Raw genomic sequence first — 27,841 nt, 5'->3', positions numbered from 1 at the left:
TTCTGAAGCTTGCATGTCAGTTTATTCACACTTCCCCCAGGAACTCTCTCACTGGTCAGGGAATGAAAGAATTGAAGGGATGGGGGATGTACAAGTAGAAGTAAAAGGCACACCTTGAACGTGCTATGATGGGTTGAAAAGAGGTTGGTCTGAAATTGATGAGCCTCCCATTTCAGAGGCTCAGGAAGTTTGTGCCCAGGAAATATGCACACCTTCAGCCAAATACCCTGCACCTGATGGAGCAGAAGCAGGCACTGCCTACCCTGGCCTAGCCGTCTGCTGGCTCTCACGCCAGGCATTTTCTGGGCCTGGCTGTCACAGCTAGTGGGATCACTAACGTTGCATAGCCATGGCATCTTGGCCTAAACAAACAGGTGAGGCCTGGCTCTGTCTACACAGCACCAACAAAAGTGACTGATTAGCAGGAGGTTTGCAGTACACAAATAATGGGAGAGGGTGTACTTGTCAGCATTAGATAACGACTCCAAAATGTAGTGTAAACCCACAAGAAGGGGGCGACTCGAGGATGGACACATGACTAAATAAGAAAATGTGACTCTGTGAGCTGAACTGGCTTCTGAACAAACCTAATACAGTCTATGCTCATAGCTTCAGTCCCCTTGACTCTAAACCGTCACAAAAGCAGAAGGAAGAGGAAGTGATGGATTGCCGAGCTGGAGCCTGGGGACTGTCATGACTGTCTAGATCTCTGTGGTCAGAGGGCATCACAGCCTCCTCAGACCCTGAGCCTGGGATGGGGGGGAACAGGATGTAGATTCCCAGGAGGGCTGTCCCCAAGACCCTCTCCCTGCCTGCCCGGCTCCTCGGGCCTCCTCTTCTACCGCTTCTTCTTAGTCTCTCTCTTGGGCCTCTTGTTCACAGAAGGAACAGCAGCCTTGGGCTTCCTCGTCACCTCAGCACTTCTGGGCTCAGACGGTTCAGCCTCCTGTGAGGTGATAAAAAGGAGAGTCCTGCTTAGATGGATCAAGCCTGATGCCAGCAAAAGGAGATCACATCTGAAAGCAAAGAAGCATGCCACAGAAACACAAGAGATGGAAATCGTCATTCCTGGGACCTAGCACCCACATATATGTGGGACTGCCCCGGGAGTATCGTGGCTCTCAGTGAAGAATAAAGGAGGCCCCACGGGGAGGGGGCAGCTTGTGGGGTCTCAGATGCCCAGGCGGAACCTGGGATCCTTCCCTTTCCAGCCAACTGACCTTGTGGGAAACTCACTTCCCCTTTCTGTGTCTTGGTTTACTCACCTGTGAAATGGAAATAGCCACGCCCGCCTTACAGGACTGACGTGAGGAGGCAAAACTATGTGGAAAGCACCCAGGAAGTGCCAGTTGCATCCAGTGGCTGGCCGATCATCCCGTGTCAGGACTGGGCAAAATGTGGGCGAGGAGCTGGCTGTGGGGCAGACTCGCTGTGGCTTGCCCTCCTCTGGCTGCCATTCTTGTCCTCCCATTCAACCCGCAGAATGCCAGGGCTGGGAGGGGTACAGAGAGCCCGCCAGCAGGTGCGCAGTCCCACACTGTGTTCTGCAGAACCTGGCAGAGGTGCCTCTGTGGGGGAGGGCAGAGGCAGCCTTGGGGCAGAATTCCAGACTCCCCTGGCGACAGGAGCAGCTCTGATTTTCAATCTATTTCATACACTGATTTGTCCCTTGTAAGATTTAAATGAAACAAAGTTCTGCTGCTAAGGAATAAAAGGTTCAAACCCACAGATCCAGCCCTGGCCTTTACTGTGCTGATAAGGAAGGTAGACTCCAGGGAAGGGACACAGCTTGGCCCAGGCCACTCAGGCTCATGTCAGAGAAGAATCTGGAACAGGCTCCATGTGCTCCTGTCTAGTGTCCTCTCCTCCTCTGAGTGATAACTCGCAGTGTGCCGTGGCCAGAAAGGACGGACGTCAGAGAGGCCGGGCTAGCCCAGAGAACGCCAACCACAGCCCACAGGCCTTGTCCAGGCCACAGACTTCATTTGGCCTGCAGTGTTTATTTAAAAACTTAAGCCAATTGGGAGATTTCCCATTAAATCTGGATTCCTAGATTCTCTTGAAACTAACTGTCCAGTGACACTGGCCCTGCACTCCCTCGTGGCAGCGATGGGCTAGGAGGCGCTGCCCCTTTTCAGGTGCCGACCATGCCCCCACACCCCGCCGCCCCCAGCACTGATTGGGAAATGTTTCTCAGTGCCCGTGTTCTTGATGAGAAATAGGAAAATACGAAGCAGACTAAGATTCCTGGGAGTGGGGATACTTCCAGATGAGGAAAAACCCCTCTGTGTTTCATTTCCCAACCCGGCTTCTAGCTCACTATACTCCCTGACCTTCCTTGCTTGCCCCATTGGCCCATGGCCCAAGCCTCAGCCTACCCCCACAGAAGAGGAGGGCCCATGCAGGGGAGGGCAGTCCCTGCCTCGGACCCGATCCAGAGGCCTGTCAGCTCCCTCCTATCAGCCAACACTGTCTCCCGCCTGGGCGAGATAACCAGATATGAAGAGCCAGCCAGGTCTCAGGCCCCCAAGGAGTGATTGTCCCAAGATAACCGAAGGGCTTCCCCTCCCCAGCCTCTCACTGCAGCGCTGGATTCCCTTGGCCTGCTGAGCCTCCTCCCACCAAAAGTCAAAATGATCTGAAGGTCCCCTACTCTGTTTATGTAACTTGGCCAAAACAAAACAAAACAAAACAAAATTTGCAAGGCCTGCCTGGATCTCTAGGAAGGAGTCTGCCTTCTGAGTTCAAGGCTGGGGGCTCCTCCAGTTTCAATGGGGCTCAGTTCAGAGACCACAGAGAGAGTAAGACCCAGTTGCCACCCGAGTGCCTCCCTCACTCCACAGGCCCTCTCTCTGGAGCCTCAACCCTTCTGGCACCTCCCAGACCTCTCCCTTGATCCAGCTGTCTGCCAGACGATCAGGACAAGTCACCTCCAACTGAACTGTCCCTGACCCCAGAAGGCCCAGCCCTCCTCCCACTGGTGGAGCAACCAGAGACCCGGTGACCTCACCCTCTCTCTGCTCCCCACTGTCCAGTGGGTCACCATGTCCTGCTGACATGACCCTCTCTACCTCTTGATTCTGCTGCTCTCTCCATCATCCAATTCCCCATTCAGTTCTGCCCACTGCTAAGCAAAGTGCCTGCTGTCTCTGTCCATTCCTCATGCACCCACCAAAGGAACTATTCTAAAGTGCAGTTCTGGCCACTGCACCTTCTACCTGAAAGCTTCCAGTGGCTCTCTGTGGAATGGCATCTAAGGAGACCGCTTCTCCAGCCTCACCTGGGCTCCTCTTTATCCCCCACACTGAGTCAGGCCCCAGAACTTCCGCTGGTCACCTTCATCAACAGGAATACCTGTTTCCTTGGCCACCTGGCAAACTGCTCCCATTGTTTGGGCCTGTCCATGGATACACTCCTACTCACTGTCTAGCCTTCCTTCCCTGCTCCTCCCTCCAGCTGGGGGCAGCCCCTCCTCCTTCCTCGAGCCCCTAGGCACCCAGGAACTTTATAATGCCACTATTTTTTTTAAGACAGGGTCTCACTCTTTTGCCCAGGCTGGAGTGCAGTGGCTCGATCTTAGTTCATTGTAACCTCCACCTCCCAGGTTCAAGCGATTCTCCTGCCTCAGTCTCCTGAGTAGCTAGAATTACAGGCACCCGCCACCACACGCAGCTAATTTTTTATATTTTAAGTAGAGATGGGGTTTTGTCACGTTGGCCAAGCTGGTCTCGAACTCCTGACCTCAAATGATCCAACCGCCTCAGCCTCCCACAGTACTGGGATTACAGGTGCGAGCCACTGTGCCCAGCCCATAATGCCACTATTATTTCCCCATAGTTACATGTTTTCATGTTAGCCCCTATTAGCCCATGAGCACTTTGGGATAGCTTCAACTGTTGCTGAATGAATAAATGAGTGAATGAATGAATGAATGAATGAAATGAAAGAACAGCCCAGTAACCATGAGAACTTCATTCTTGTTTATTCCCATGAAAATATAGCACTTAAAACTAGGCCTCACTTTTCCATGATCACAGAGGATATGAACAGACTCAAAACCCAATATACATACCCTGGCCTAAAGTATGCCTAAGCATAGCTGCCAATAATAACAACAACAGCTGGGCGTGGTGGCACATACCTACTTGAGAGGTTGAGACAGGAGGATCACTGAAGCCCAAGAGTTTGAGGCTATAGTGTGCTATGACTGTGTCTATAAATAGCTACTACACTCCAGCCTGGGCAACAGAGTGAGACTCCCTCTCTAAAAAATAACAAGAGCCACAACAGCTGCTAATTATTTATTGTTTATAATATGCCAGGCCCTGTGTTATGTGTCTGGACATGAAGGCCTCACAAAGTGCCATAATGAGGCCCAATTTATAAACAAAGGAACAGACACTTAGGTCATATGACTTGCCTAAGGTCTTAGCTGGTGAGTAGCAGACCCAAGATTTGAACCTAACCTCTTCATGGGTACACAGTCCAGCCTCTCTCAGGTTTCCTGGGGTCCTCAGGGGTAGGAATACGTTGAATCTGAGTTAACTGTGAAATCTACTCTCTGTTTAGCAGCCCCCGGAACCACAAGGTGCCTCTGGAACGATAAGTACAGCTCCTCTGAGAAACTATCTGTCGATGGGTCACTTAAAACCCCTTGTTTGTGACTAAAGTCCCTACAGGAGTCAGAAAAGTAGGTTTGTGCTCCAGATCACACTTGATTTTTTACAGCTGAAGGCAGTCTTCTGTGGGTGTGTGTACATATTACAGTTATCGAGTCATTTGAATGCTTGACCTGTCTCCTCCTCACCGAAGACCTCCTCCTCTCTTCCCCACCTCAGCTTTTAGAGCTGTCATGCACCCAGTTATCCAAGCTAGACACCTCCAAGTCATTTATGAGTTCTCAGCATCCAACCTATCCCCAAGGTCTGTCCATTCCACTTTCCAGCGGGCTCTAGACCCCCCAGTCCCCTCTGGACACACTCCACTGCCCAGCTCAGATCCAGGTCCCCTGCCGGCCCCACTGGTTGCATCCGACTCCCACAGATTCTCCTGCCCATGCCTCTACCTCCCCATGTTCGTCAGAGTTTACTTTACATTACTTTCAGAGTCAATTTTCCTAAAACAATGACAAAGGCCAGGAGCAGTGGCTCATGTCTGTAATCCCAGCACTTTGGGAGGCCAAGGCGGGTGGATCACCTGAGGTCGGGAGTTTGAGACCAGCCTGACCAACATGGAGAAACGCCATCACTATTAAAAATACAAAATTAGCCAGGCGTGGTGGTGCATGCCTGTAATCCCAGCTACTCGGGAAGCTGAGGTAGGAGAATAGCTTGAACCCGGGAGGTGGAGGTTGCCGTGAGCCGAGATTGTGCCATTGCACTCCAGCCTGGGCAACAAGAGCAAAACTCAAAAAAAGTTTCATTCAAAACAAAAACAAATAAGCAAATAAAAAAAACAATGACAACAACAATCCCAATCATGTCTGTTTCCTCCTTTAAAAACCTTGCTGGTTCCCCTTTGTGTGAGATAAATTCCAAGACACTCGGCAGGGGCTCCGGGCCTCTTGCTCAGTCTTGGCCCGTCTCCAGGCAGGCCCCCTTGCACAGCCCACTCTTGTCACCCTGGGCTACTGGCCAGCCAGTGTCTCCCAGTACTCTGCTCCCTTTCCTCCTCTGTATCTCTACCTGCATCCAGTACATGTGGGCACTGTGCCCATGGGGAATGAAGAGGAGAACGCACACTTAGCGGGTGTGTGTGTGGATGCTCCCCGAGCCTCTCCATTGCCCTGGTGAGCCAGCCACCACGAGCCACACTCCACTGGCAAGGCCACTCAGGCTCCCTGAGGCCAGGTGACAGCCCCATGCAAGCTGCAGGGAAGCAAAGGCGGCCGTGACCCACATGACCTGGGCCCTGGAGTCCTGGCGGCCACACAGGGCCTGTAGCTCCAAGTTCTTCACTGACAAGAATGACTCTGAATGAAGGGCTGCCTTTTCATTTCTCCTCAAATGTACGCTGCCAATACCAGCCACAAAGATGGCAGACTACAAAGCCGACAGCCCCTCCTTTAAATCTGGGAGCACTGCGCTTCCTCTGAAGCAAGCCTCAAGTTTCCTCAGCAATTGCACTGTCACATATAAAAAACTCCCGCGGCCAGGAGGCTCCTGGGTCCGCGGAGGCGTCCTCTGTGGACAAAGGCCCCATCAATAATGAAGCAGCTCTGCAGCGCTTACCAGGCCAGAAAATTGCTGCTATTCATCAGATTCGAATAATCGAATCTGTGCCACAATACATCACATCCCTTCCAGCAAGAAAAGTGCATTGAATTTTATGATTTCCACTCTACAGTTCAATGTGGATTTAGTACTGTAAATCAGGACAAAATGTCATTCTACACAGGCCACTCTTTCCTTGAAAATGGCCCAGGGAAAGAAAACCATTCTGCTACACTCAGGCACCCTCCTGCACCTTATCTTGCAAGACCCTCTAAGAACAATGGAGTTGGGCAGGAAGGTCCTTTTCTGATGATGGAGGCAGACTAAGAGCAGGTCAGCACTCAGACCAGTCTGCCTAACGCTGAAGGTGCTGCCCATCCCAGCGGGCCATGAGGGCCTGAGACAGGGTGGGAGCTGAGAAGTCCTCGCAGAGATGAAACTAGCAGTGGCCTTAAGCAAAGATAGGACTGGCTGAAACAGAGAGCAGGGGAGGCTATCCATGTGGACTCAACAAGGCAAACAGAGACATGGAGTCCAGGACGCACTTGGCAGGCAGGGAGAACTGTGATTAGAAAGAACAGCCTTTGGGAGCTCATTCCAGACACAATTCAGCACAACTCTGCCAGCCCTCCCCACTGACTGTTCTGTGGCTCCTTGTGTGTCCAGCCGTCTCTCCCAAGAACCGGTCGGTACACATCTCCAGACCACAGGCTGGTGGGAGCATGTTTATACCCTCATCCTGCCCACCACATGGCAATATCCCCAGAACGGGTCATTAAGCAAAAAACAGCCTGCCTCCCAATTCAACTGCAACCTCCTCCCAAGCTTTAAAACCACACAGAGCAGAAACGCAAAGTTGCTTCTGTGAGCCTGTGACCTGAGGTGCTGAGAATGGGTGGATGCTTGCCTGGGGTTCGTTATTTATTTACAGCAGGCCTCACTGGCAACCAGGGGCCTCATTTAAAATCAAGACCCTTGTGCAAAATTTTCCAGAAGAGTCCTGACCTTCTAGGCCACTGTCCTACTGCACCACAGGAATGAGCCACCTGTGGTGCAGTAGGTGCAGGTGGCTCACCACCCTGATGAGACAAAACATCATCAGGGGTCTAAACACTGCAGGGCTTTCTGGTTGGTTGTGAAGTCGCCACGGGCATCACATTGGGAGCCACCACTCTCACCATCACCTGTGGTGAGTCCTCCACTAGATCACAATGCTGGCCATCAGCTATCTGTCTTCCCAGTACCTCTTTTCCATGGGGGCCCTGCCCTTTCCCTATCCCATGGGGTTCAGGGGGACTCTCAGTCACTGGGGTCGCAAGAGTAGGCAGCTACATGTGGCCTGGCCAAAGACAGTACTCATTCCTGTTTCCCACCTGTGGGGCAAGGTGTATGTGGCCAAGGAGAGGCCTTCCATGAGACTCAGAAGGTGAGGAGAGGCAGAAAAATGGCTTTTCTCACCTGTCAGTCCTGACTGATAAGGGCACTGACTGTTGCTGCTGCAGCCATCTTTCCCAACACAGAGCAAGGGCCCAGGAAGGAAGCCAGCACTCCCAGGAAAGCCAGGAGAGAGAGAGATGGAGTCCTGGAGACCCCTTGAAACCCTAAATCCAGCTGTGCCTTGAAATTCCCAGTTCCAAGAGCCAATACTGTTTTCATTCGGAGAAGCTGCTGGAGCTAAGTTTCTGAACTTGCAACAGGAAGAGTCCCCACTAATATAAGACGGTGGCAATCAACAAACATAGCAGTATGGACGTGAAAGGACCTGCCTTCTAGAAGCAGACAGCTGGCTGTGAGCTGACGAGATGTGCCATAAGCACATGAACAGATGAGAATTGTCAACGCTGAAGCTAGGAGAGTTTCTGATTCACTACCGTGTATGACTGACCATCCGCCACACAAGTTGCTGAACTCAGAGTCAACACCCACATGCTTTGTTAGGGTTGGCTGAATCAACACTCGATGTAGAAATCGATCCGAAAGAGGCTTGGAGGAGGGTTATGGGGAGGAGGGAGACAGGCTCCTGACCTTGAGAAGAAACCTGCCCCCCACTTCCCACTGCACTCCATGTAGAGAGGCTATGGACCATCTCCCCCAGAAAATGTGCCCGGGCATATAAACCTCACATTCTTGTACACAATTTGACAGGGATCACAGACCCTCAAACCTATCCCGAGACTTCCCTAGAAAGCCAGGAACTCCCTACTGAGAACTTTCTTCTACTGAAACCCAACTCTGAAGGAGAGAAGCTGGAACACAGTGGTGGCGTCAGATTGGGCCGGCTTTCCTCAATCATCCCCAAGGCACTGGTCTCACATGTGATCTCCATGGACCACTCGGTGGACTTCAGGCAGGCCACACTGTCCTGGTCCCCTGCCCACTGCTCTGTCACTTGAGAGAGGGAGAGAAATGGAGATCCCAGCTTTGTCTGCCCAGCACTCTCCCTGTGGGAATGGACCTTCCCATCCCCACTCAGAGGTCACGTCACAGAACCCTCCCTTCCCCCACACTGGCCACAGCTGTCCCAAGCTGGGTCAGCCACAGTTCCTTCCCTGGGGATTCTGGAACTGAGACCGGCAGGAAGGCATGGTTATGTTTAGTGGCTGTGCTGCATCTCATCACAGGGCCAGCAAGCAGAGAAGCAGGGTCCTAGTTAGAAAAGTAAAAGGCAGGAGAGGAACAGGAAGGGAGGCAGAGGGCATGCCGGTGATGAGCAGTAAGTTCCACTTCCCGCCACTTCCGGAGGCCCTGCCGCACTCCTGCTCTTGGGTTCTAGGACAGCACCTGCACCTTCTCAGTCTACCTACATTGCAAGGAAACTACTTCAACAGGTTGGGTATGCTCCAAGTTCACGTCTTTCCTGGATCTTCATTTCCCTTGAAAAACTTAGCAACTCATTCTTGGGTTTCAAGTAATAATGCTATATTTGTTTGGTTTGGTTTCTTTTGTTTGTTTGTTTTTGAGATGGAGTCTTGCTCTGTCGCCCAGGCTGGAGTGCAGTGGCGCAATCTCAGCTCACTGCAACCTCCACCTCCCAGATTCAAGTGATTCTCCTGCCTCAGCCTCTCTAGCAACTGGGATTACAAGCACGCACCACAACGCCTGCCTAATTTTTGTGTTGTTAGTAGAGATAAGGCTTCACCATATTAGCCACACTGGTCTTGAACTCCTGACCTCAAGTGATCCGCCCACTTCAGCCTCCCAAGTGCTGGGATTACAGACATCATAATGCTCTGTTAATAAAATAATTATCAGGTCTCTATTTCCCAACTTCTTGCTCACTTTTCCTTTCCCACATGGAACATTTTGCTATTATGTCAAACAACACATCTAAGAACTGAACATATCCTGTCCTCCTAAAATTGGTTTCTGTTTGAGGGAAATCATCTAAAGACTTGAGCAGTGGCTGCATATTACAATCACCTGGACACGTTAAAAAAAATACTGATCCAAGCCGGGCACACTGGCTCATGCCTGTAATCCCATCACTTTGGGAGGCCAAGGTGAGAGGATTACCTGAGCCCAGGAGTTCAAGACCAGCCTGGGCAACACAGTGAAACCACGTCTCTACAAAAAATTATTTAAAAATTAGCCAGGTGTGGTGGAGCACACCTGTAGTCCCAGCTACCGAGGAGGCAGAGGAAGGGAGGATCACTTGAGTCTAGAAGGTCGAGGCTGCAGTGAGCTACGATTATGCCACTGCACTTCAGCCTGGGCAACAGAGCAAGACCCTGTCTCTACATAAATAAAAAGAAAATACTGATACAAGGCTTCAGAGAACAACTGAATCAGAATCTCTGGGTGAGGTCTAGGCCTTTGAAAGTTCCCCAGATGGTTCTAATGTGCAGCCTCGTGGAGAATCATTGGCCAGTCCAAAGACCAGCACTCTCATTCTCTAATCCCAGCTCACAGTGAACACATAGCATCGATCAATTTCTTCCCTCCAGAGCAAAGCAACAGCCCCCAGAATCCTTTTCACCACGGCCACCATGCAATCGATCAGACTTGGCATAAGAGATGAAACTTACCTGCTAACCTGGACTAGATGGAAATGGTACTAGGACCTATTATCTTCTATTTTAGAATCCAGCCTACAAGAAAATGCTTGGATTAAGTGTGGCCCACACCTCCATCAGGCTCAAACAAATGTTTGTTTTTTTAGGTCTGAGTTTAACGAGGTGCCAATAAGAAAACCTTTTCATTTGGCTTACGATTCTAGGGACACGGGTTTTCATTTTACGAACTGATTCTTGCTCCTACTATGAAAAGGAAGGGGGTGGGGTGGGAAGCATTTGTATGTGTTCCCTTTTTTCCTCCATGATTAACCCCAAAAGAGCTTTCAAATAATCTGCTAAGTATTGAAGTACCGAAGTCATAAGCGAGTTGCAAAAAATCGGCTTACTGGAACAACAGGAAAGGCATTCTTTTGCTTTTCAAAGGCTTTCCCATCATCTGGAGCCAAAAATATTATCTTCTGACCCAAAAAGCCACTAATAAACCTTGTTTCTATAGGCTAAGCAAGAGGGAAGATTTTGCCCTGAGCAAAACAGCAAAGACGGCAAGACTGTTCTCTGGGTCCTCCCACCCTCACTTCTGCTCCCTCTCCTACCTCCTGCTACCCTCCACTTCCAGGTATCTCCCAACTGCCTTCAGGCTGCCTAGAGTCTTACAAGCTGCCCGCACTCCCATGGGCTCCCTTTCTCCCTAAAAGTACCATCCCCATATTAAAACCCCTTTCTTTCCCCTCCAAACTCCTTCCAAATCTCAACTATTAGGGACAATCTCTAAGCAGCACAGTCTCAGCACTCACCCTCTCTTTGTAATCCTGTTTATGCACAGAATGCTGTGTTCCCTTTCTATCTAGTTAGGAGTTTGGGGAGTGAGAAAGGCTGCCTTATGGAGACACACAGAGAGCTAGCAACAGAACCCCGTGTAATCTGGGGCCATTTGCTCCCCTGATGTGCCAGTAAAAAGTTAGATTAACAGTACTGTATTTTTTTGCTACTGATCCATTGAAAAGCTAAAAAAAAAAAGTTAAAACAGTAAGCTTCAGTTGTGAAGACAATTCACTTGTGTGAGCCTTGTTTCCCTAAATGCAAGATTAATAAAAATGAGAGATGTCATGTACTATATTTAAATTTAAAAAGATGAGGCTGTTGTCCAAAATTAACCTCTAAATGGCAGTGGGTGGGGGGTATGGTGGCATATTTTTGAACCCTTTGTCAACTCCCTGCGTCAAAAGACTTTAACACACTATCCCACTGAAAACCTTAAAGAGAACAATAAAGGGGCTCCTTTTCTGAAGTTTGCTGAACTAACCCAGGCTTCTGTGGCTTACCTCTAAGGGCGTCAAGCACAACAGGAGGTGAGCAGCCTCCCTGCTCTCCAAACAGCCACACAACTCTGCCTATAAAACAAGAAGGCTCATCACCTCCCTCCCTCAGGACTCTCTGCAGGCCTCATCAGCCACCACCAGCAACCACGTTTGTTATTTATAATACCGAATAGCACACCACATCTGTGGGGGCAGAGCCCAAGAGCACAGGGGTGATTTTTTTTAAATGTGATACAATTGTGGGTGGAAGAACTCCAATCGTGATCTCTTTCTCAAGATACCAGAATAACAGATGGACAAGACAACCTAGAGGCCACAAACTTGTCCATGTTCACCAAGGTTTTCCTGCCCTTGCTGGCTGCTCCTCCCCTGCCTGTCCCCTTTATGCTGGAGCCCCTCCAGGCTCTGGCCTAGGCCCTCTTCTCATCTCCCTCCATATTCTCTCCTTAGGAGACCCTGTCCCTTCTCATGGCTTCAGATGACATCTTATCAGCTCCCACATGCTGGTCAACACTCAGTCTCTGCACTCCTCCTGCTAGAGACCTGTAAATCCACCGACTTTCTTGACAGAACCACCTGGATATGTTAAAGCATGTGTTTAAAACTGAACTTGGTATGTTCCTTCCCTGCACCCACCCTAAGCCTGTTCCTTCACCATAGTTCCCCACTGCATCAACAGGTTCCACACTGTATCAGTAATTCCCCATCATCCTCCCAGCTACAGAAGCAGGATCTCCAGAACATATTGGGTACGTTAAGTGAGAAAAGAAAGTTGCAAAACTGTGTTTCAGAGCATGCTATCTTTTATTCTACAAATGGGGGAATATAAATATATATGTACACACCACACACATATAGATGCATTTGTTACTGTTTTCAAAAAGAAACAAAGAAAAGATACACTAATAACAACTGTTAACTATGTGGGAAGGAAGAGAACAGGGTGGAGGAGAATGAGATTAAAGGAAACTTCTGTGAATATACCTTGTTATATAGTTTTGACTTTGAGAAATATTGTATATAAATGTTTTATGTAATTAAAACAAATTAAATAAAAATGTTAAAATACCTAAAATCAAAACAGATTGAAGCAAATTAACCAAACTATATCTCATGATGGGAGGGAGACCTACACAGAGAAAAATAGTTACTAAACACAGCACTTTGACCTTACATCTCCACAGAGACATATTTTAAGGCCAAAAAAGAACCACAAAGAAGTCTTAAATTTCATTCTGAATCTTAGTAGTAAATATATAGTTATTTTTAAAATGTAACTGGTATATTGTAGATGTGCAGAATAAAGTTAATATACATCGCTAATCTTAGAGAAGCATGCTTGCAAGGTTGGCCCTTGACTGGCATCTGGGAACTTGGATTCCAGGTGGTTCTCACAATTCCCAGAAATGATAAGAGTGGCTCACCACGCCTAAACTGTGTAAACAATACGGTTCATGCTGAACACCTGCTTGCTTTCTGGAAATATGGAATTTTGGTACATGCTAGGCCAAGGGTGCTTCTGTGACCAGTCCTCAATAAGAGCTGTGGGCACTGAGTCTCTAACGAGCTTCCCTGCTAGATAACACTTCACACACATTGCCACAACTCCTTCCTCTGGGTGTCCAATGGGAGAGCACGCAGACGCCTGTGCCTGTTTCCTCCAGTCTCTGCCCCATGTACCTTTTCCCTGTGCTGCCACACCTGGTACCATTTCACTGCCACAGCTGAGAGTCCCCCTAGTGCATCACTGAACCTGGGGTGGTCCTGAGGACCTCAGATACAGTAGGCTCTAGCAGACACATCATTTTGTTAATGTTATTGAGAACAAGATTTCCAGCATAAGATAAAGAAATACGAGACTCTAGTATAAAATCAAATAAATAGAAACACTATCACCTTACATTTGAATTGGAAATACTAGTATGAACTCACAACTTTTTCATTTCTTAAAAACTGTTTATTTTCTATTTCCGTTTATTGAAAGGCCTAGATACAATCACAGCTCAGTAGCACCGAGAATTTCTAATGTCCTCTAAATACTATTTTCTAGCTAAAAAGAACTAGAGCATTTTAGAGAAATGACTGATTCCAAGACTGGGGCAGGAAATGAGCCTGGGGCCAGGCACAGTGGCTCACGCCTATAATTTCAGCACTTTGGGAGGTCAAAGCAAGTGGATGGCTTGAGCCCAAGAGTTTGTGACCAGCCTGGGCAACATGGCAAAACCTCGTCTCTACTAAAAATACAAAAACTAGCCAGCCATGGTGGCACACCTGTAGTCCCAGCTACTTGGGAGGCTAAGGCAGGAGAATTGCTTGAACTTGGGAGGCAGAGGTTGCAGTGAGCTGTGATTGTGCCACTGCACTACAGCCTGGGCAACAGACAAGAACCTGTCTCACACACACACACAAAAAGAGCCTGTGACATCTTATTGAACCATGAAGCAAGGAAGCTATCAAAGACTAATGAAGTATGACAAAGAACAAAGATACCAACTTAAAGGGGCTCCCACTGAACATAAAAAACAAATTAATGGCAGACAAGTGCCCTAAAAACAAACAAACAAAAAAAAAAAAAACTAAAACATATCAAATATATAAAAAATATGTTCAAAATGCTATGAAAACCAAAGCTTCACTGGTCAACACTGGAGGTTGCTAGAGCCTGAACTCACAACTTTGAAAATTGATAAATAAAGGGAAAGAACCAAGCATTTTTCCTGCTCTTCATTATGAAGAGCAATTCAGAGTAATCATACAGGTGATAAGGAAAAGGTCTTTGTTAAAGAATTCCAGCTAACAGATGCAGAAGGAAATAATGGATCTAAGCAACGACCATCAATGGATGCTAAAATCACTTAGGTGAAAGACTGACGGGATTTTCATCAGCTGGTACCACCTAAACCCACTGATCAATCCTAGAATCTCTAAATGTGCAGCAGCCAGACGTCACATGCCTGTTAATGCCACATAGTAGGGAGTACACAGCACCAGCTCTGAGGTATTCACACCCAATAACCTGATTTGAATGGAATCAGGCCTCTACATAGAACGCCTGTTGATAGGAAACATAGGGAACAGAGAAACACGTTAAATGACACCACAGAGAAGCAATAGCCAATTCCTAGGATGTAGGTATCCCACATGACAGACAACCTGCTTTCTCCAACAAATCAATGCCATGAGCAAATGGGAGTGGGCAAGAAAATGGGTAGAAGGAGGGCGTATAGTTATGAAGATACTTACAGAGGAAGAGTCAACAACAACAAAAAAGCCAATTTGGCCACATCATTCTCATACTTAAAACCCTCTGGCCCCTGCCCACATCTCTGGCTGCACCTCTCATCATGCCCCTCTGTGCTCTGGCCACAGTCACCTTCATTCGGTTCCTTGAACTAGCCCCTTCTTTTATTCTGAGTCCCTTGCATGTGCAATGCCCTCTCCCTGGAATGTTGCCCTCGCCCCTTGCCCACTTCGCCTGGCACAAGCCTGCTCATTCCTTCAGTCTCAGCTTAAACACTGTCTCCTTGGCAGGGACCACAGCCCAGGGTAAGATCAGGTCTCTCCCCCTTGTTATATACCCTCGATGTACTCTGTACTTCTCACGGGAGCACATGGGGGTATATTTTTGTTATCTGCTTTCCTCCCAAGGACCAGATGCTCCTCAGGTGCAGACACTACATCTTTCAGCAGAGTCTGAAATGTAGTAGGCACTAAATAAAAATCTCCTTAATGGGTACATGAACAAATAAAGCATTAACTATGTGGTTCAACCCACCAGGTGGGAATTCAGGGGTGCGCTAAATCAAAAAGGCCCACTGTAGACCCCGCTGATCTTAGTTGCGGTGGCATCTACTGTTAGTACTCAGAACCCAGCCTGGCACTCAGAGAAGCTCAGGCTCCCAAGGAAACACTCACCGCCTCGTGGGACTTGGGAATGGGTACGATGATGGCCAGCACACAGATGAGCTGGAAGATGGCTCCCAGGAAGAGTCCGTACCGTAGCAAGTTCTCCAAGAAAGTAGGCTCGGGCACCTCCGGAGGTGAGAAGTCTAGGTCAGAGGCCATGGCCCAAGTTGCTGGCTGCCTGACGTCTCTTCTGACTCACCACTCTTCAGAGCCAACTTGTAAATGCAAAGAGTCAGTGTCATATTTCTGTAACTGACTTTTATTTATTTATTTTTGAGACAGAGTCTCACTCTGTCACCCAGGCTGGAGTGCAATGGCACGATCTTGGCTCACTGCAACTTTGGCCTCCTGGGTTCAAGCCATTCTCTTGCCTCGGCCTCCCGAGTAGCTGAGATTACAGGTATGGGCCACCACATCCGGATGATTTTTGTATTTTCAGTAGAGACAGGGTTTTACCATGTTGGCCACGCTGGTCTCAAACTCCTGACCCCAGGTGATCTGCCCGCCTCAGCCTGCCAAAGTGCTAGGATTACAGGCGTGAGCCACCGCACCCAGCCTGTAACTGACTTTTAGCTTGAACAAACACACACACACACCCCCAAGAACATATACAGGAATTGTGAAATGTTAACAATTCTTGAATCTAAGCTGGGGACATATGGTTAGTCACTGAACCATTCTTTCAACTTTTCTGTACGTCTGATGTTTTCCAAATATAAAGTTGAGAAAAATAAATAAATGCAAAGGGAAGCACTTCAACAAAAATCTCAAATCAACATACATTTACTAAAGGCTTGCCACATTTCAGGTTTTGTTGTTTATTTATTCATCTAGTCATCCATTCAACAAATATTTCTTGAATACCAAGCACTGAAGAATGGGCAAAACAGACAAACCCCTGCTTTCTTGGGGCCTACATGCTCAGGATGGAAGGAGACAATGTACACATTGAGACATGATATGCCAGGTAGTGATAAGCATTTTGGAAAAAACTTAAGGGCATCACTTTATTTTGTGACAAGAAGGCTCTCTCTGAAGAACAGAGATGGGAATAGAGTGGAAGAGATAAGAAGTGAGAGAGTGAGCCATTTGAGTATCCGAGGGAAACATGTTCCAGGCAGGGAAGAAAGCAAGTGTGGAGGCCCCAGGGTGGGGAAATGAGGCCAATACAGGGAGAGAAGTGATCAGGAGGGAGGGTGGAAGGAGGTAAGATCAGAGATGAATGGGGTTGGACCCTGATACCTCCAAGTTGATTGAGTAAAATGTAAAGCCACTGAAGGGTTTTGAGCAGAAAAGTGACATGATCTGACTTCCATTTTTAAATGGAGGAGGGACAACAAGGGGAGGGACAAAGTGGACACAGGGAGAGCCAGGAGGAGGCCCCTGCCAATTAGCCAGACAAGAGCTGCTGATGGCGTGAATGACAGGGGCAGTGGTGGCCAGTGGTGCAAGGTCCCACCTCAGTCCAGCTCTCCAGCCTCTCCTCTCGGCAGGGCCCCCGCTCCTAATATCCTGGTCGAACTGAAAGAACTGCTGTGGTTCTCCAAGAGCACTGGGCTCTTTCAAAATCCTGGGCCTCTGCCCAAGCTGCATACTCTGCAAAGAATGTCCTTTCCCACTTTGACTGCTTGACAAAGCCCCAACTCTGCCTCTAAGGCTGAGCTCAAGTGTCATCTCTCCAACATGCCTTTCCTGTCACCCTCCTCTTCCACTGGCATGGCTGAACTGCTCCCCCTCTACCACAGCACCCATCAGTGGCTTTCTTCTGCCCATCCCAATGATAAAGTGGAAAATTTACTTTGGAATCAGGCCTATCTGGATCTAAAACCCTTTGTGTTTCCAGAGATCTGTGCCACAATGCAATGTTTTGCTAAGTCTGAGCTATCCAATATGGTGGCCATGAGCCACACATGACTATTACGACTTGAAACGCAGTGAGTTTGAATTGAGATGCTAATTAGACACTCATTTTTAAAGACTTAGTATGAAAATAAGAATGTAATCTATCTCATTCATAATGTTTTCATATTGATTACATGTTGAAATGACTGCAGTGGCTCACACCTGTAATCCCAGCACTTTGGGAAGCCACAGTGAGCAGATCACTTGAGCTCAGGAGTTCGAGACCAGCCTGGACAACATAGCGAGACCCCCATCTCTACAAAAAAAATAATAAATTAGCCAGGAGTGGTGGCTCACTCCTGTATTCCCAGCTACTCCAGAGGCTGAGGTGGCAGGATCACTTGAGCCCAGGAGCTCAAGGCAGTGAGCCGTGATCATGCCACTGCACTCCAGCCTGAGTGGCAGAGCGAGACCCTGCCCCCATCCCACCATGACACCAAAAAATACACGTAAAAAACAATTGGCTGGGCATGGTGGCTTACGTCTGTAAGTCCAACACTTTGACAGGCCAAGGCAAATGCATCACTTGAGCCCAGGAGTTCAAAACCAGCCTGGGCAACAGAGTGGGAACCTGTCGCTATAAAAAATTTAAAAATTAGCCAGACATGGTGGTGCACACCTGTAGTCCCAGCTACTTGGAAGGCTGAGGCAGGAGAATTGCTTCAGCTGGGAGGTCGAGGCTGCAGTGAGCCAGTGAGTCATGATTGCGTCACTGCACTCCACCCTGAGTGACAGGGTGAGAGACCCTGTTTAAAAAAAAAAAAATTGAATTGAAAGCAAGGACTCAAGATACTAATGTTCATAGCACCATTATTCACAATAGCCAAAAGATGGAAACAACTAAGAGTCCATAAACAGACAAATGGATAAACAAAACGTAGTATATACATACAATGGAATATTACTCAGCCATAAAGGAAATGTAATTCTGATACATGCTACAACATGAATGAACCTTGAAAACATTATGAACTTTGAATAAATATATATGAAATAAGCTAGACACAAAAGAACACATATTATATGAATCCTCTTATATGAGGTACCCAGAACAGGCAAATTCAGAGACAGAAAGTAGAATTGAGGTTACCAAGGACTGGAGGGAAGGGAAACGGAGGTTATTGTTTAGTGGGTACAGAGTTTCAGTTTGCAAAGATGAAAAAGTTATAGAAATAGACAGTGATGATGGTTATACAACACTGCAAATACCACTGAATCTTAAACTTAAGAATGGTTAAAATGGTAAATTTGTTACATATATTTTGTCACAATTTTTAAAAAATCTGTTTCTTTTTACCCATTTATTTATTTATTTATTTAGAGACAGGGTCTCACTCTGTCACCCAGGCTGGAGTACAATGGCACAAACATAGCTCACTGTAGCCTTAAACTCTTAGGCTCAATCAATCCTCCTGCCTGAGCCTCCCAAAGTGTTGGGATTACAGGCATTGTCCCTTTTTGCTTTTTAAATGTGGCTACTGGAAAATGTAAAATTATACATAGCTTATATATTTCCATGGGGAAGCCCTGGGGTAGAGACAATCCTAAAGACCTGCCTCGCGGGGCGCGGTGGCTCACGCCTGTAATCCCAGCACTTTGGGAGGCTGAGGCGGGCGGATCACCTGAGATCAGGAGTTTGAGACCAGCCTGACCAACATGGAGAAATCCCATCTCTACTAAAAATACAAAAAAATTAGCCGGGAAAAAAAAAAAAAAAAAAAAAATTAGCCGGGCATGGTGGCAGGTGCCTGTAATCCCAGCTACTTGGGAGGCTGAGGCAGGAGAATCGCCTGAACCCGGGAGACGGAGGTTGCAGTGAGCTGAGATCACGCCATTGCACTCCAGCCTGGGCAACAAGAGTGAAACTCCATCTGAAAACAAAAAGGCCTGTCTCCACCTTGGCTCTGCTGCTTCACTGCTTTGCACCATGTTTCCAACATGAAGTAACCGAAGAATAATAAAAACGACCTTCGTAAGTAAACAGAGCCGGACTCACACACAAGTATTGCTTCCCTTTCAACCTGGTCACTTCGGAAGGTCATGTGCCTGGGGCAACAGGATGGCCACTTTTCACATCAGTCTGTCTACCATGGAAATGGCCTTCAAAGCTTGAGGCTCTTTTTTTTTTTTCCAGAATCCTCAGAGCTGGCAGATCTTCATCCTCCCAGGAAGGATTTCACTTCTGGAAAGAGCCCAACATCATCTGGTTCCAAGTGCAGTGAATCAGGTGGCACTGAGCTCAGGAATACCATTTTTGGTCAAATACAAGGTATGATGCTCAGACTCCAAGCAGATTACTTGGGGTGGCTCATAAACTGGCCCTGAAGTAAATTCCAAAGCGGCTGCAAGAACAGCTTCACTGAAAGAAATGTAACAGCCTCTACCAGCACCACTACGTGAATACCAACGCTTAAGAATGCGTTCTCATTTCTCCGCAGTTGCACCTCATAAAGTGTGCATTTTTTAAAATGTCCTTGGCCCCAAGCTTTTTGCTTAAAGCTGTAACAAGCTTTATGAGCTTATAAATACCCGGATTCACTAGTGTTACTACTAACAGCAACATTGTGATAATAAATGTTTGGAGTGGTACAATAGAAAGATAAGGCAAGAGTCGGGAAGCAGAGGACAAAAGCCGCGGCTCTATCTGCAAGTAGCTACACTTTGGGCTAATAATCTCTTGACCTCTGCAGACTGGATGTTCTCATGAGCCAAGCAACAATACTACCTATAATAACATTTAGGTCTTTAAAAAAAAATGGCAATTAGACAAAATATAACAAGAGCCATAATAGTGATTATATCCTTTGACTGAATAACTTACTTCCTAGAATTTATAGTAAGGAAACAATTCAAAAGAAGAAAAAGCCTTCAGGTAGAAAAAAGTTCATGGCAGCACTAGTCATAATACCGAAAAACAGGAAGCAACCCAGCGTCCAGCAATCAGGAAGCAGTTAACCCAGTGAGGGTGCATCACCGTATAATCCCTCTTCACTAACATGGCAAACATAAACATTGTGGATCAGCTCAGTGGAAAGTCTTTGCAAAGTAACATTAATTGAAAAAAAAAAAGCAATTGTATAAACACTATGATTGGAACCATCTATACGCTGATTTCATGGGCCAAAGATCAAAAGAGGCCACAGAAATATAAATAGTTGCTGTTAAGGTGAATAAGTCATGAGTTTTAATTTTTTGGACTGTTATGAAACAATAAAGTATCTAAGAAAAATCTACGCCCTACCTACTTCCTTCACAAGGCTTTTGTTAGGGTATAATGACACACTGTCCAATAAAGCTTTCTGCAGTGATGGAAACGCTCTGTATTTGTGTTCTTCAGATGGTAGCCACCAGCCACACGCGGCTACTGAAAACTTAAATGCAGTTACAGAGAAACTAAATTTTTAATTTTATTTAACTAATTAACAATAAAAAAGCCACATGTGGCCAAAGGTTCCCTACTGGACAGCACAGGTATAATAGGAGGCTGGTTGTGAAAAGGTTCTGGAAAACAAACTGCTCTACACATACTGTGTGTGCCGTACAGCTCTCATCTAGTTCTCTCTGCACCTCTGTGCTTTACTTCCCAGCTCTCCTGCCAGTATTTCTGAGTTTTCTTTCCTGATGACCGAAGTCAAACAAGTCTTATTCATCCTGCAGATCTCAACTAGGAGACATTTACCCCTTCAACTCACCGTGACAGGCTTTGTTCCCCGGCCATTGTTCCAGCAGCAGCAGCAGTCGGCAAATGAATGGCCAGGTGTTGCGAACAGCACTTTACAGGCAGCAACTCATGCACTTCGCCACCACGCTGGGAGGTGGTATTACTAATGAGGATGAGGAAACCAAGGCTTGGAGAGGTTATGTGACCTACCCAGGGATAACCTGGCTGATAAGTGGCAAAGGCAAGATTCAAAGGGGCCAGTTTCTCCAGAGCCAGGGCTCTTACCCACTATGTCAATTGTTTTCAAACTGCAGGCTGTGGCCCATTAGTGAGCCACGAAAACCATTTAGGGGGCTGCAACCAGCATTTTTTCTTTTATTAGGCAGCACTTTATTTAAGTAGGTAAATAACAATAGGAAATATCAGAGAGTATCACATTAAGGGCCGGTATTATATGCTGAAGCTTTTTAAATACCCATCTACATCTGAGCATGTATGTGCTGGACCAAATTTTAGAATGTTATTTCTTATTGTTTGAGAAATATTACACTGGAATCTACTGTTTTCTACTTGATCCATTGTAATCTCTTGAACAGCAGGGATCTTGGGTATATCTTGAGTTTATGCCAGGTCCTGACTCGTAAATATGTGGTAAATGACTAAGCCTATGCCTCTGTTTCCCACCTTGAAAGCAAGAGCAGATGACTCAACCAACAGCGTCATCATTTAACAACAAGTAGGAGCTGAGAGGCCACAAGGTTTCCCTAGACTCTACTGGTGAGTCAGGGCAGAGCTGCTCTCCTGGCCTCTAGCCTTGTCCTGCTCCAGACTTGCTTACGGGTAGAGGTTTTCATACACCGGGAGACTTTCATACCCCTATCAGAATTTAACAAAAGGTGCCTAATCATTTATTACTGAACGAGGCAAATAATTTCATGAGGTTACTGGACACTACAAAGTTCACCCCTGAGTGCCAGACAGTGGTGACAGAAGACATTAATTCATTGGACAAATATTTACTGTGAATCTACTATGTGCCAGGCACTGGTCTAGTCCTTCCTTGCCATGGAGTTTCCATTCAACTGGAAGTACTCACACACATACACATGCAATGTCGGGGTGAGTATTACAATACATACAGGAAGGAGGAAGAGGGTATATTTAATATGAAGTGGTCGGGGAAGGGCCTCTCTGTGAAGGTGACATTTCAACAGAGGAAAAAAGAAAGCAAAGGAATAAGTCATTTAAACATCTGCCAGAATATCCCAGGATGGAGGGACAGCAAGGGCCAAGTTTCTGAGGCAGGAATAAGTGTCATGATCAAGAACAGTCAAGTAAGCAAGCTGCAGGCCGTTATGAGGACTCTGGCCATTCTCTGAGTGAAAAGGGAGCTACTGGAAGGTTCTTAGCAAAGAAATCACATGGTCTGACATTTCAAAATGATGCCTCTGGCTGTTTTGTTGACAATAGACTGTAGGGAACAAGACTGAAAGCAAGGAGACCAGTGAAGAGGCTACTTTAATAGTCAAAAGACACACTTGTACCAGGGTGGTAGCTATGGAGGTGGTAAATTCTCAGCTTATAGATATATTTTGGAGAAAACCAACAGGAATGCTGAGGTGAAATCTGAAAGAAGTTAAAAATAATCCCTGAAGGAGGGGAAACTATCCTGTATGACACCATAATTAGGAATACAAAATATTAAGCATTTGTCAAAACCCAAAAAACTTGACAGCACAAAGAGTAAACTTTTTAATGTATGCAAATATTTTTACAAACACATAGGAAGGCCGTGGCAGTGGCTCACACCCATAATCCCAGAACTGTGAGAGGCCAAGGCAGGAAGACTGCTTGAGCCCGGGAGTTTGAGACCAGCTTGTGCAACATAGTGAGACCTGCTTTTTAAAACACACCAACACACACACACACCGCATGAAGTCAGGGTGTTCCAGGATGGAATGCAGAATGTGACATTTTGAATCTAAATGTATTAAACAACTTCACTGAAAGGGTGGCAGGGAATAGGGTGCTGACCTAAGTAACTTTGAACATGAGTGGAGCCTGTAAGACTGAAGGCAAAAGGAACTGCATATACACACTGTACTCTAGCTGATAAGTTGTTTCCCACAGGGGATACAGGGGGAGCAATTCTAAAACCATGATATATGCTAAGATGAACAATTAAGTAAATGTATGGTGAATGGTGGGAGTCGGGTTCGTCACAGGTGGAGTGGGAGGTTACAGATAAGCAAGAAAAGGAAGCTAGAACAGGGGTCCCCAAGCCCCAGGCCACAGACCAGTACCAGTCCATGGCCTGTCAGGAACCAGGCCGCACAGCAGGAGGTGAGCGGCAGGTGAGCAAGCAAAGCTTCATCTGTATTTACAGCTGCTCCCCATCACTCACATTACTGTCTGAGCTCCACCTCCTATCAGATCAGCGGCTGCATCAGATTCTCATAGAAACACGAACCCTACTGTGAACTGCACATGTGAGGGATCTAGGCTGAGTGCTCCTTATGAGAATCTAATGCCTGATGATCTGTCACTGTCTCCCATCACCCCCAGATGGGACTGTCTAACTGTAGGAAAACAAGCTCAGGGCTCCCACTGATTCTACATTATGGTGAGTTGTATGGTCATTCCATTATATATTACAATGTAATAGTAACAGAAATAAAGTACACAATAAATGTAATGCACTTGAATCATCCCAAAACCATCCCCACCCCCAAGTCTGTGGAAAAATTGTCTTCCACAAAACCGGTCCCTGGTGCCAAAAAGGTTGGGGACTATTGAGCTAGAACAATCCACGTGGCATGATAAGAGCTGGACATCAGTTATGTTTAGCTGAACATAGATACAGGTGGTTACATATGGAAATACTTCTACATCTGGGCACCTATACATATGTCTCTTGCTCTGTCCACTGCGAAGGCCTAGAAGCAAGGACACTGAGAAGCACTGAGCGTACCTAGAGCCCAGATCTTGTTTTCGGGGCCATTCAATAAAAGAAGCCAGGGCTCCTTGGGAAATGGCTCATTCTAGGACTGGGGCAGAAACATACTAGATGAGTCTGGAATAGAAAGAAGGTGCTCAACAAAACAAAACAAAGCAAAACACATAGAGGAGGATATGTCAAAGGGATACAGGAGCCAAGTGGAAGAGCTCCCAATGGCCAATGGAGGAACAATTTGAGCAACAAAATAAAGTAGCACTGGATTCTGGTCCAAAGTATAAAATAAACATCCATGAGTTCAGGCCAGGTGTGGTGGCTCACGCCTGTAATCCCAGCAGTTCGGGAGGCCAAGGCAGGTGGATCACCTGAGGTCAGGAGTTCAAGATCAGCCTAGCCAACATAGTGAAACTCTACTAAAAATACAAAAATTAGCCAGCCATGGTGGTGGGTGCCTGTAATCCCAGCTACTCAGGAGGCTGAGGCAGGAGAATCGCTTGAACCCAGGAGGTGGAGGTTGCAGTGTGCCAAGATTGCACTACTGCACTCCAGCCTGGGCAACAGGCTGTCTCAAAACAAAACAAAACAAAACAAATCCATGAGTTCACACCGATACAAATAAATGGCTGTAAGCAAAAAATAAATAGGGGAACAGACAAATTTCCCACAGAGAAGAACTCCAAATAATTTGCATAATATTCTGCCTTTAAGCATAGGGCATAATTTCATACTCCTTAAATGTGTGCTGTACATAATGACTTTCTCGAAAAGTACAGTGCGGAAAGTGCGGGAGGAAAAGTAACTCTACACTGGAAAAGCCTGACTACTACCTCAAGCCAGGTGGCCCAAGTTAACAGATGTCAACAATGATAACTCATAACGATAGTATGTACCCTTGATATGATGTGATGAGAACAGCACTTTACCTCTGTGGTTGGATTAGTCCATTTTCATACTACTTTGAAGAAATACCCGAGACTGGGTAATTAATAAAGAAAAAGAGGTTTAATGGACTCAAACAGTTCCACATGGCTGGGGAGGTCTCACAATCAAGGCGAAAGGCAAAGGGGAGGTAAAGGGGAGACAAAGGCACGTCTTACGTGACGGCAGGCAAGAAAGCGTGTGCAGGGGAACTGCCCTTTATAAAACCATCAGATCTCCTGAGACTTCCTATCAGGAGAATGGCATGGGAAAAACCCACCCCCATGATTCAATGACCTCCCATCAGGTCCCTCTCAAATGTGGGGATTATGGAAGTTACAATTCAAGATGAGATTTGGGTGGGGACACAGCCAAACCCTATCAGTGGTCCTCCTCCCCCAAAACCTACTACCCTGATCTTACTCATGTCAAAAACAGGCAAATCCTAATTAAAGGTCCTTCTGCAAAATATCTGACCAGTCAGTACTATTTTCAAAACCCTCAAGTTCATCTAAAACAAGGAAAGTTTTAGGAAGGAAACAGAGAAGAGGAGCCTAAGGAGATACGATGACTAAATGTAATAGGGTGCCCTGGATAATACTGGGACAGAAAATGACATTAGGGAAAACTAAGGAAATATGAATAAAGTACAGATTAGAGTTAATAATAATGTATCAATATTGGTTCAGTAATTGTGACAACATGTAAGATGTTAATAATAGGGGAAATGTAGGCTACATGGGCACTCACTGAAGTATCTTTGCGATAACTTTGTAAATCTAAAATTATTCTAAAACAAAAATGTTACTGGGGAAAAAAAGAATGGGTCAACATTTCAAAACAAATAACCACTGAGACAAGTGAGCTCAAGACTTAGCAAATACTAAATCTTCTCTTAAGACTGAAAAACTCAGATTTCACAACTGCCACAGGCCTTACCATCTCCCAACGTTGTGTACTGTGCTAGTAGGCCATTCTTGGCTTCTAATGAAGTAACTTTAAATTCTGTTGTGAAAATTCAACTGAAATTCAACTGAAAACAGACTGGGGAGTAGAAACCAGTGCCAGAAGCTACTGTTTTAGGCCGGGCACAGTGGCTCACGTTGGTAATCCCAAACACTTTGGGAGATCCAGGAGAGAGGATATCTTGCCTCCGAAGTTCGAGACCAGCCTGGGCAACATAGTGAGACTCCATCTCTATTTGAACTTTTTTTTCTTTTTAATTAAAAAGAAAAAAAAGCTGTGTGTGGTGGCTCCCACCTGTAATCCCAACACTTTGGGAGGCCGAGGCGGGTGGATCACCTGAGGTCGGGAGTTTGAGACCAGTCTGGCCAACATGGTGAAACCCTTTCTCTACAAAAATTAGCCACACGTGGTGGCACACGTCTGTAATCCCAGCTACTCAGGAAGCTGAGGCAGGAGAATCGCTTGAATCCAAGAAGCGGAGGTTGTAGCGAGCCGAGATCCCGCCACTGCCCTTCAGCGTGGGTGACAGAGGGATTCCGTCTCTAAATAAATACATAGAATGGCTTTTTTAAAAAAGAAAGTAAGGGCCGGGCGCGGTGGCTCAAGCCTGTAATCCCAGCACTTTGGGAGGCCGAGACGGGCGGATCACGAGGTCAGGAGATCGAGACCATCCTGGCTAACACGGTGAAACCCCGTCTCTACTAAAACTACAAAAAACTAGCCGGGCGACGTGGCGGCGCCTGTAGTCCCAGCTACTCGGGAGGCTGAGACAGGAGAATGGCGTGAACCCGGGTCCGGCCACAGCACTCCAGCCTGGGTGACAGAGCGAGACTCCGTCTGCAAAAAAAAAAAAAAAAAAAAAAAAGAAAGTAAGGGCGGTGCGCGGTGGGGCTCAAGCCTGTAATCCCAGCACTTTGGGAGGCGAGACGGGCGCGATCACGAGTCAGGAGTCGAGACCATCCTGGCTAACACAGTGACAACCCCGTCTTTCTACTAAAAAATACAAAAAACGAGCGACGAGCCGGGGAGGTGGCGGCGCCCTGTAGTCCCAGCTACTCCGGGAGGCTGAGGCAGGAGAATGGCGTAAACCCGGGAGGCAGGCTTGAGTGAGCTGAGGATCCGGCCACTGCACTCCAGCCTGGGCGACAGAGGCCCGAGACTCCGTCTCAAAAAAAAAAAAAAAAAAGAAAGTAAGTTACCGCTTTATGGCAATGGGCTGTATAGCCTGGCCCGTCCCATTATAACAAATTCCTAAGAACTGCGCAAAACTAGATTAGAATGCAAAGCTAAGCCACTTCTCTGGGCAAAGTCACACTGGTAGCCAGTGGGCTGAAACTGGTGTGCAGATGCCCTGCAAAATATAATTATTAATCTAAATGTGTTGTCACCATTTTAAAAGTGTTTCTTATATTCATTTCTCGCTTCTCTTAAAATGAATTCGTCCAACAAACATGCACTGTGCACCTACTAAGGGCTTTACATTCACCACCTCGCTTTACCAGCAGTACAAGAGCGTATGTCCGTTTTAGAGGACGAAACTGAGGGCCAGAGAAGAACCGTGACTTGCCCACGGTAACACAGCCATATGGATTCCAACCCTGACCAGACTCACTCTGGAGCTCAGGGTTCTCCTACTGCTCCACCCGTGGAAGGAAAGGCCCGGACCAGGCCATGAGGAGCCCTGGGTTCTGGTCCAGCCTCCGCACGACAGCGCAGGGCTGCACCAGGCGAGGCCCTCCGCCTACCGGGGGGGCTCAAACTCCCCTCCGGAAGTAACTTTTGAACGACCGCCGCGGGAACTTATTCAGGCCCTGAGCGGAGCGACAGCCTGGCCCGCCGAGCGGCGCCGCTGGGAACACGCCGGCCGGAAAAGCCAGACCGCTGAGCCAAGCACAGCTCTCTCTCGCTTCCCGCCCCGCCGCGAGGCCACTACACTCACCTGCCGCGCCGCCGCGCTGCTCCCCCGGAAGTAGTTCCCCGCGACCCTG

General features: G+C 47.1%; 1 protein-coding gene across 1 annotated transcript; it reads right to left on the bottom strand.

The window, feature by feature from the left end:
- MANBAL (mannosidase beta like) lies at positions 1-27,841 on the bottom strand. Its single transcript, XM_017859126.1, has 3 exons — positions 27,793-27,841; positions 15,460-15,665; positions 1-946 (listed from the first exon to the last, which is right to left on the bottom strand). The coding sequence occupies exons 2-3, from the start codon at positions 15,607-15,609 to the stop codon at positions 839-841; spliced, it is 258 nt and encodes an 85-aa protein (XP_017714615.1). The 5' UTR covers positions 15,610-15,665; positions 27,793-27,841; the 3' UTR covers positions 1-838.

The sequence above is a fragment of the Rhinopithecus bieti genome, unplaced genomic scaffold, assembly GCF_001698545.2.
Source record: "Rhinopithecus bieti isolate Rb0 unplaced genomic scaffold, ASM169854v2 scaffold_38981, whole genome shotgun sequence".
NCBI lineage: Eukaryota > Metazoa > Chordata > Mammalia > Primates > Cercopithecidae > Rhinopithecus > Rhinopithecus bieti.
This window is presented reverse-complemented; position numbering and strand designations above follow the sequence as displayed.

What these genes read in the sequence shown, in the direction of transcription:
- MANBAL (XM_017859126.1), bottom strand. Translation starts at nt 15,609, where the DNA reads ATGGCCTCTGACCTAGACTTCTCACCTCCGGAGGTGCCCGAGCCTACT. An exon ending in TTCCCAAGTCCCACGAGGCG is followed by an intron (nt 947 to 15,459) that starts GTGAGTGTTTCC and finishes ATCACCTCACAG; the next exon opens with GAGGCTGAACCGTCTGAGCC.